The following is a 9869-nucleotide window of genomic DNA, read 5'->3' on the forward strand; positions in this document are numbered from 1 at the left end:
TATATAGAAAGTTCATCTAATTTATCGTCATTATAATCTTTTTTGTTTAAAGCTTAGTTGAATCAGCGTGCTTAAATAACTATTTTTATTGTTAGAATAATGTTTTGGAGTATATGTAATATGCTTCTAATTAATCGCCTTTCATCAATCATTTAAAAAAATTTTAAATCAGCTTTTTTTAAATAAATATCTTTGTTTTTAGGATAATGTTCTGGAGCATATGGAATGTTTTTGCACGGTCCCAGTGGGGAATAATAGAGAGAGCAGATTTAGATGGAAGTGAGAGAGTAGTAATAGTGACGAACGATTTGTATTTTCCATCCTGTGTAACTGTCGATGAAGTAACAGAGAGAATTTACTGGGCAGATTTAAAAACCTTTGTTGTTGAATTTGCTGATTTTGAAGGCCGTCAAAGGTCAGTCTAACCCAATTATACTTAAAATCCAAAAAGGAAGATAGTGTTCTATTGTTAATTTGCGTATAATTTTGTAAATATTCTTTTTATGAGTCTAAATATCTCAGACGGATCCTAAATAAACTGTTTAATTAGTAAATTTGCAAGAAAGTCTTATAGTTCTAAAGTAATTAAGAAAGAATTACATTAGAACTATGCGCCTAATGTTTTCTTACGGAGGACTTGGTTTGATGACATTTTTGCCGACTTGGCGAGATTTGGTGACCATTTTGGCATGAAATGATTGTTCTGAAAACTAGAGTTTCAAAGCGATAGGACCAATACTTACGTAGTTCGCGAGAATCGTATTGTAAATTCCGGGGCTTCGTCGCTAAGCCTATATAAATAGGAGTGCCCTTCCCTGAGAGAGTATTGAGATGATCCTCGACTCAGGAGTATACCATCACCAGATTACACTAGTATTCTAGGCGTATATCAAGCCTCCACCTAAGGGCAAAAGTCGCCTAAGGGCAAATTAGAGAGATAAAGGAGTCAGATGCCCACTCATATCAAGTCAAATCAGTGAGAGAGTGTTAGTCTGTTTGTTGACTGTAATGGTGCTCTGATTTGAAAGTCTGTTGTGAGCTCATTGAACCGTCAGAGGCTGTAAACAGTGTGTTTTACACTGTTATTTGAGCTGTAATTGCGAGCTAGAAATAGTTGTATTTTATGGAAGATTCTGCTAATAAATTTTTGGAGTCGTAAGGTGTCATTCATTTCCAATTAGCACGAACCTCTGTGCTCAATACAATAGAGTATACTTTGCGCTATGTAGACGAAAGCAAAAAAACAAGCTGAATAAAGCGTAAATAAAAATAAAATGGACAATTCTCAGGGTTCGTCCATCCCTACAAAAAATTAAAAACTGGCATCAACTTTGTTATAAAGAAGCCAAAAATTTATTAATTTTAGTTTCCACTATCGAAAATTAAAATTTCATATGCTCCACCTTCGGATCTGCATATATTCAGAAAGAGGATATAAAATATTCCATTTGCCACAAGCATAAGAATATAAAAAAACATTTAATAATAGTGTTACCACTTTTGAGAATTAACCCTAATTCTATGAACAAGAACCTTTTTTATTGTCTTAACACCAAATTACAGTAGAAAAGTAGAGAAACAAGAGGACAGAAGAACAAGCTTGAACAAATAATAATAAATCGGGTAATAAAAAACTGGTGTCGGGGATTTTGGCTTAAACTCCACAGTGCAAAATATCAAATTAGAATATATTTTCAAATATTGGGAAAGGATAGACCATAGGTTTGAGTCTTCTTCTGCTAAAATCATTCAATGCTGCTTTTCATCTACTGTCCTTCGCATTCCATATTTTGAATAGTTCTAATAATGTAGACAACGTATCTGTGCAATTTCAACAACTTTTTTTCTAGAAAAAAATATTCTCATAATTAAAATGATAATTCTTTTTTGGTTCGTTGTTGCATAAAATTTGTATTTGTGCAGCTATTTTGATAAAATATTTTTTACTTTTTGAAATTTTGGGAAAAGACACGCCAGACATGGTAAATAATGCCATTATGAAACATCATTTATGCTCAATTTTGTTTTAATTCGTTTATTGAAAATATTTTCCAACATTACTTCCTAATGTAATCTAAAAAATAGGTTAAAAGCTATAAGCTATAAATTAGAGTAACTATAAGGCATTACATTTTTATTAGCATTATATTAAAATCTTGAAAAATATACAGTTAATATTATTTTGTTTTATAACCGTCGTTGCACAGCCAACCCAATTTTGGGTTTACGACTACTAATGTTCTACAACGTAGCCTTGTAATTTTGAACCAATCCAGAAGACAAGGTAACTCCTTGATCAGTACCCTCAGAGGTATGATTTGTTATGGAAACATGGAGGACTTTGAGACTCGACAGATTTAACGTGCATCAGTCGTCATTTACTACACTAGGAGTCTTCGGGGATCGAACCCACGAACTCTTGGACATCAGTGTCCTACCAACCAGGCTATCCCGGCTCAGTTAATATTATTCCGAAACTGTTCAGACAACAAAAAAATGGCTCATACATTAAAATTTTTAGTCTATCTTTGAAAGAATGTTATGAGAAAGATGAGCCAAATAAAACGGAGCACCCTGAATAACTTTTAACTCATTCTCAATGGTTCAAAGGGATGACCTCATATATGCTAATTAATAAGTACAGACGATATTTAAGTTACGGAAACGTACTTAAAATCACACAGAAACGTACTTTCTCTGAATAAACATACAAATTTTTCGATGGATTCAGATTTCTGACCCTCAAAATATCTGAGGTACAGCAATCTGGGAAATACGGCCCCCGGTCAGGAAAGTGCTGCAAAGTTTGGATGCCTTAATGTTAATTTTACTTTTGGCTTAGGAATTATTCGATCGATTTCACTCAAATTTTGTGTTTTACCATGTTCTTGCCATACATTCTCTAAAATAATGCAAAAAAATATACCTTACAATTTAAAATTTTTCGACCATTCTTTAATAAAGTAATAAATATTTGCTAAAAGCATCTTTTACATGGAATTATCTTTGGATAGCCAACTTTAAAATTGCGTGTAAAAATGTTTCAATTATAAGCTAAATATTATTGAAAAATTATATAATAATTTTTCTTCGATTTCATCGATTCTTATTCCGGCTACTGCCGACCGGATGGCCGAGTGGTTAGCGTGCCTGACTGCGGAGCCGATGGTCGCGGGTTCGAATCCTGCTCAGGGCATGGATGCTTCTTTCTCTCTCTGTATTCTATGTCCTTTCTTCTTTGTGTGAATGTGACCCGCCCTATAAACGGGTTTGCGGTTGTGTGACGTGGGTGACGCTGCTCCACAGGTGCCCACTAGGTAAGAGGGTAGCAGTTCTGGCATTCCTGTGGCCAATGGGTCAATGTCCCAAGTGCCCGCCATTAAAGAAATTTTTTTTAAATATAATTTAATTTTGCATATTTCTTTCATCAATACACTCACCTAAAGAAATACGTTCATATTTCACACACTTTAAATTTCCCCACCCATGAAAATTTTAAATCGTCCACTACGCTTTTCCGTTTGTCATGGTTGAAGAATAACAATTCATGTATAGTTAGATTCTAAATGCATGTCCGGGTTTCTTTTCATTTGCAGGAAAATTCTGCTGGAAAAGGGGCAATATAAACCACTAAGCATGGCAATCTTCGAAGACTACTTGTTCTTTTCAAACTACGACAACAATACAATATACAGATGTGATAAATTCATTGGCGAAGACTGTATTCCAGTTCACTCAAGCAACGTAAAAGCAAATGCCATCATGATATTTCATAAAGCAAAACAATCTAAAGGTAATGTCTTATTTCCCAAAGTTTTGAAACTCTTAAGAGTGCTTATGCATGCGTTTACTTCCTGTCTTGACTTGTAAACATTACAAGTTAAGACGGTAAATGAACAAATAGTTTATGCTTACTGTCTTGAAAATGCTTATGAAAGTGTTATGTTAATGTCCAGTTTACGTGCTTAGACACGCTTTTAATAAAGTTCCAGTACTGTTTAGACAAGCTTTAGATAGCAAATTATGTTACAAATTGTCACGATTAAAAAAAATTTACATTTCATTTAATTTTGAAAATATTTTAGTTGTACTCGTTTTTGATTTCAACAGAACTTTTTCAACCAAGTTCAGAATCTAATTCAAATTAATATTATATACAGGTTATCTATATAATAAGGAGAATTTGATTCAGTTTGAATTATGAAAAAACTGATGTTAAGTATTTACTAATGCATCCAAGGACTTCAAACAAGAGTCCCTCTTTCATCCCCTCAACAAGGGTGAATCTCGGAGGTGATGCATCAAATTTTGGGTCATTATTATTATTTTATTTTTCAATACATTAAACGTTGCTGTTTTCATTTTTTTTTATCTAACGTATTCTTCGAATTATCTCCAGAAAATTATCTATCATTAAAGCAATTTTTATAGGAAAAATTGTTTTACAATTACTACGCCATCTGTTAAGTAAAATGCAAAGCTAAATCGGAATATATTTGTCTTGATAATCTAAATCTGCAATAAAGAATCACCTCACCCCCAGGAGTGGGGTTCAGGGGTTGAATTTGATAGCATTGAATACTTTTTTGAAAACAATTCATTCTTTTTTTTTTAAATATTTGACTGGGATCATTTTCTGGACCCTTAGTTCCTAGCTATTTAGCACCGGTTTCTACAATCTATTTTTGACTAAGGCAAAACTCTTATTCAATTTCTTTAGAATTTTATTAAATTTCCAATTTAAATTTCTTCTCATCTTATTTTTTAAACAGAAATTAACTTTCTTATTTATTAAAGATACATATTTTGGTTTAAGTTTTTTAGCATAATTTAATTTGCATGTTCAAGTCCAATTTACTTTTTTTGTCTAGTATAACTCACATTATAATAATTAATTTACCTTTTAATTCACGCTTTTAACGAATTCCGTTTGATTTATAGTACTTTAAATATAATATAATCCATTATTTTACGTCGAATTTACCTTACTTTTTTAAATCAAAATAAAATTTTTGTCATCCAATCAAAATTAAGACATCGAAACAGTGACGATTTGAGTAGATGCAACGTTTAATTAAATTAATTTCAAAGTTAATAAGTTGCTTGTTATTTTTACTTAGTTAATATTTACGCTCTGTTCTTTCAGTATATCTGAAAAAATTTAACACGCAAAAGTTTACAAATACACATGATATTATATAAATATTTTTATTATAAATACTGCTCAGTAAAACCTGTATAAATTGACTATTTTCTATGTTATGTTTCAGTAGTCAGCTTTGAATGGTGGTCAACTTATAGAAAGGGGATGCTGTGTTTTTAATCAGTTCTCAAATAATATAACTCTCATGAATTTGAAATTGTTCATAATATTTATATACATATCATAAATTACAAATCAAAATAAATATAAGTGGAATTTTATTTTTTTTTAACATTACTTTAAAAATTTTGCTTAGCGCGTACACAGCACATAATTAGTAAGCTTCAAAAATGAGATTTTAGTAATGCTCAAAAATTAAATTTTCATTCAGATTCAAAAGTTAAAAACTCCTTCCAACAATAACTTTGTTTGTACTTACAAATATAGTTTTTTATAAAAGCCCTTAGTAGTTTCACCGAGTGCTAAACTTGAAAATAGGGTATAAAGATAGCTTTTAATGCAATACTTAGATGAAGGTTTAATACCCATAACATAAAGGCAAACTAATTTCTTTACTTTTTTTTTTAAATGGTCAACTAATAAAGAGTTTAGAAAAGCATTAAACATCATTCCGTAAGAAATTTAAATTATTTCCGAGATCAACATACAAGATAAACACGTGGTTGGATTACAAAGGTTTTTCTCCTTTTTATCATACAGTATGAATTTGGATCTTGACTATAGAGGGTCGTTTCGATAGGTGGTCAACTTACCTAGGTTTTCAATTGACTTTTGAAAGCGGATGCCCTGTTCTTATTGGTATTTACGTTTTGTTTTTGTTTTATATTCGAGTTTCTTTATGTTCATTCAAAATATTCAGATCAATAAAATTGAATTTTAAGTTGAGAAAAATTATCATTTTCACCACCTTCTTCTTTTTGCTTTTAATCAAGTTTCTAAGGCAGCAAAAGCTGCTAATATCATATGTGCTGTGCATGCAATAGCTGAAATAAATGCTCGTGATTTGATTGGTTTAACAAGTTCAATAATAGAAATGTCAATTTCAAACTCATACCTTGTTCTGACCGTCCAATTGATTTCCAGTAGGAGCATTTAAAGCAACTTTTACCCGCGAAAATTCGCCTTGAATTCGAACGAGAAAGGAACTGGCAGATAAATTGTAATCCTTGCACACATCAAAAATTTAAAAAAAAATGGAAATTGCTCGCAACTTAGTTGACAACTCAATATTTCAAGGAATAGACAATCAAATACCTTGAATACTAGATTTTTTAATTTCATAACAGTCGTTGAATAGCCGACCCAATTTAGAGTTTACAACTATTAATGTTTAACTCCGTAGCCTTGTAATTTTGAACCCAATCCAGAAGACAAGGAAACTCCTGGATCAAGTATTAAGGTACATTTGCCTTCGTGGAGGACTTTTTGATGTAACTAACCCACATTTGGGTTACATGGAGAGGAAAACCATGAAGACCTTCCATGGTTAGCCAGGCGACAAAGGGGCTCTGATTTATGATCCGTCTACCACTGAGATTATTTTACGTCAGCACTGTGATAAACGCGAGCTGGATGCGGACCTCATTCGAAGGCAACTGCTCTATCCCCTGAGCCACTACGGCTCGGTTGAATACTACCTTTACAGTATACTTGGAGAACTTTGATTTTAAGCGAATTCACCAAGTTCCACCCTAATCCTGGCCTCTCTTTTCTAGCATGATGTCGTGTGAGAGGTTCTTTTGGGGTGCTTCGTTGTGTTACCAAGTGCACTTGATTGTTTTTTCCACTCCAAACATACTCTGAGACCATAGCTTAGATCCTTCTTCCAGAAAAAATAAAAATTTCCCTCAAAAAATTTCTTTTTTTTTTTTTCAGAGCCTTCATGTTGACACAGCACTCTCTTCTTCTTAGAGAAGCATTAATTTTCTAATGTATAACTAATCTTAATTTCTATTATAGGTGAAAATCGTTGCTCTAACAATAAATGCCATCATTTATGCCTACCCAACCATTCAGGATCATCTTGCAAATGCTCTGATGGCTACGAACTCATTAATTCCACTTGTTCTTTGATATCAACAAATACTTACCAAGTGCACGAATCACCAAGTACCGTGGATACTAATGAACACCACGAAACTTCAATTGCTAAAGAGAGTGAAGTTACACCTGCTTCTACCCCTACGACAGAAACGAATGTCATACGCATTTGGGGAAAACATTTACTGCCAGTAAGCTAGTAAAACATTATAACTTTCCGCTTCATGATTTTTCTTTGAAAATTTTTTTTCAATATTTCATTAAAAATATATTTATTCTGACGTTAAAATGCATTGAATGAGAATTCAAGTTTCAAGTTATTTTAGATTTAAGTTGATTTTTTTTGTGCTGTGTAAATTAATTTTGGGAAAACTAATATCACATGAATTATTATTTCTTTGATTCTTGACTCTTGTGTCTAGAAAAGAAAAACCTTTCCCCTTTCTTTCAATTTTGAATAAGTTTTGGAGTTGGAAAGAGAAAAACAAAATTTCCTTTCTCTTTTTATGTCTCATAAGTCTTGTGTCTAAAAAAGAAAAACCTTTGTCCTCTCTTTTAGTTCTGAATAAGTTTTAGAGTTACAAAGTGGGAAACGAAATTTGTATGTCTAAAAAAACCATTCTCTTTTTATGTCTTATTACTCTTATGTCTAAAACTAAATCTTTGCCCTTTCTTTTAATTTTCAATAAGTTTTGGAGTTAGAAAGAGGTAAACGAAATTTCTTTTCTCTTTTTATGTCGTATTACTCTTATGTCTAAAAAAAACCTTTACTCTTTCTTTTAATTTTCAGTAAGATTTAGAGTTAGAAAGTGGAAAACGAAATTTTTGCTTCTAAGAAACCCTTTCTCTTTTTATGTCTTATTACTCTTATGTCTAAAATAAACTTTTGCCCTTTCTTTTAATTTTCAATAAGTTTTGGAGTTGGAAAGTGGTAAATGAAATTTCCTTTCTCTTTTTATGTCTTATTACTCTTATGTCTGAAAAAAAAACTTTTGCCCTTTCTTTTAATTTTCAATAAGTTTTGGAGTTGGAAAGTGTTAAACGAATTTTTTAAAATTATGTTTTCCACTTTTGCTCGAAAAAAATGAAAAAATGTCACAATAGTTATTAGAAAGACATGGAGCGGTGATTCAACTTCCTCGGTCAACCAAGCCTTTTCAACCATAACTTTCAATTTCAGGGATATGGAAGGGCAGATGGTTAATAGTTTTATTTAGAGAAAAGCAGTAATCGGACAAATATTCGAGAAATCGGTCATTATAGTAGTGGTGAATTGCCCGTCTGGAAAGGCTTAGACAAAAGGTCCTTTCCTCTTCAAATCTACATTAACTCTAATTTTTTTTTTATTTGAACTAAATAGAGGTAAATAAACTCACCCACAAGTTAAACTCACCCACAAATAAACTGCTTAAGAAGTTGTTTGGTGACCTTCTTTACCCTGATTGTCGCCACCCTGAAAATGCATATATGTGTCGCCCGTTTTGAAGATGTTAATCGGTATTCAATTTCATAAACTCTTATGTTGCATGAAAAAAGTAGCTGTTGTTCTTAAAATAACCGGTTTAATTTTAAACAGCAGAGTATTTAAAAAATAAATGTACAATGTACAGTGAACTGAGGTGATTTTTCTACACTTAGGAAAAAATATTAATATTTTTCAACTTATAAAAATGTATTATAAATTTTAAAACGAGGTATTCTCTTAAGTAACCAATATAATTAATGACATGAAAAAATAAGTAAATAGTATAATTTTAGAAAACATAAATACGTAAGTATATAAATTTGTAACTGTGTACATATTTAATTTATAAATATTATATTTAATTGGGTAGAACATAATGCAAATTCAAACAAAAAAAAAAACCTTAAAAGGTTTAAAAATTGTCATATTTATGTTTCTTTTTTTTTCATTTCTAGGTTATAATAGGAAAAAGAGAAGACTATATTTAAGTTTGAAATTGTTTTAAGCTTTTCCTCTGTAATTTGATCTTTTTCTCATTAAACTTTTATATATTTGCATTTTTTTCTTGTCTCTTTATGTACAGTGCGCAAAAAATTAATAAACGAAGCCTCCTGAGTAACTTTTTATCTAATGATCGGATCTACATGTTCTAGAACTCAATCTTAACGGTTTTAGGGGGTGACCTCAAATATGCAAATTAATTGAGTGCAGACACTATTTTAGGTTACGAAATCAGACACAAAAACGTATTTTTTCTGAACATACTTACTTGTTTTCCAATGTATTCGGATTTGTGACCTACAAAATATAGGGATAGCCACAATATGGGATATATGGTCCTAAGAGTTTGCACAGAAGAGCGATCCAAAGTTTAGACCCCCTCAATGTTAAGTTTACTTCTTGCGTAATCATCGTATCTCGCGAACTTTAAATCGAATTGAAACATTTTTGCACATAATTATAAGATTTGTTTATCCAAAGATAAATACATGAAAAATATAACTTCTACTAAATATTTTTTTATTATTATTTGACTTAATAATAGTAGAAAAAAAGATTTAAACAGTAAGGTATACAATTTTTTATACATAATTTTAAAGAATGCAACTTTAAACGACGCATTTCAAAATTCGAGCAAAATCTGTGAAATTTTTCCTGAGAAATCCAATTTTGAAAAATATTAAATTAGATTTCTCAAGA

At 31.3% G+C, this 9869-nt stretch overlaps 1 protein-coding gene across 5 annotated transcripts in view; it reads left to right on the top strand.

Annotated features, from left to right (window-relative positions):
• The window catches only part of LOC107443791 (vitellogenin receptor), a 36314-nt gene extending 27088 nt beyond the window's left edge, over positions 1 to 9226 (top strand). For all 5 annotated transcript variants that reach the window (XM_087152272.1, XM_087152274.1, XM_087152273.1 and 2 more), the window contains 4 exons: positions 203 to 415; positions 3597 to 3793; positions 7124 to 7395; positions 9125 to 9226. In XM_087152272.1, the coding sequence (XP_087008398.1) occupies positions 203 to 415; positions 3597 to 3793; positions 7124 to 7395; positions 9125 to 9157 (715 nt within the window). In that variant the 3' untranslated portion in view covers positions 9158 to 9226. The remainder of the gene's footprint in view (positions 1 to 202; positions 416 to 3596; positions 3794 to 7123; positions 7396 to 9124) is intronic.
• The last annotated feature ends 643 nt before the right edge of the window (positions 9227 to 9869 follow it).

This window comes from Parasteatoda tepidariorum, chromosome 9 (assembly GCF_982258835.1).
Source record: "Parasteatoda tepidariorum strain Cologne lab strain chromosome 9, Ptep-v5.0, whole genome shotgun sequence".
NCBI lineage: Eukaryota > Metazoa > Arthropoda > Arachnida > Araneae > Theridiidae > Parasteatoda > Parasteatoda tepidariorum.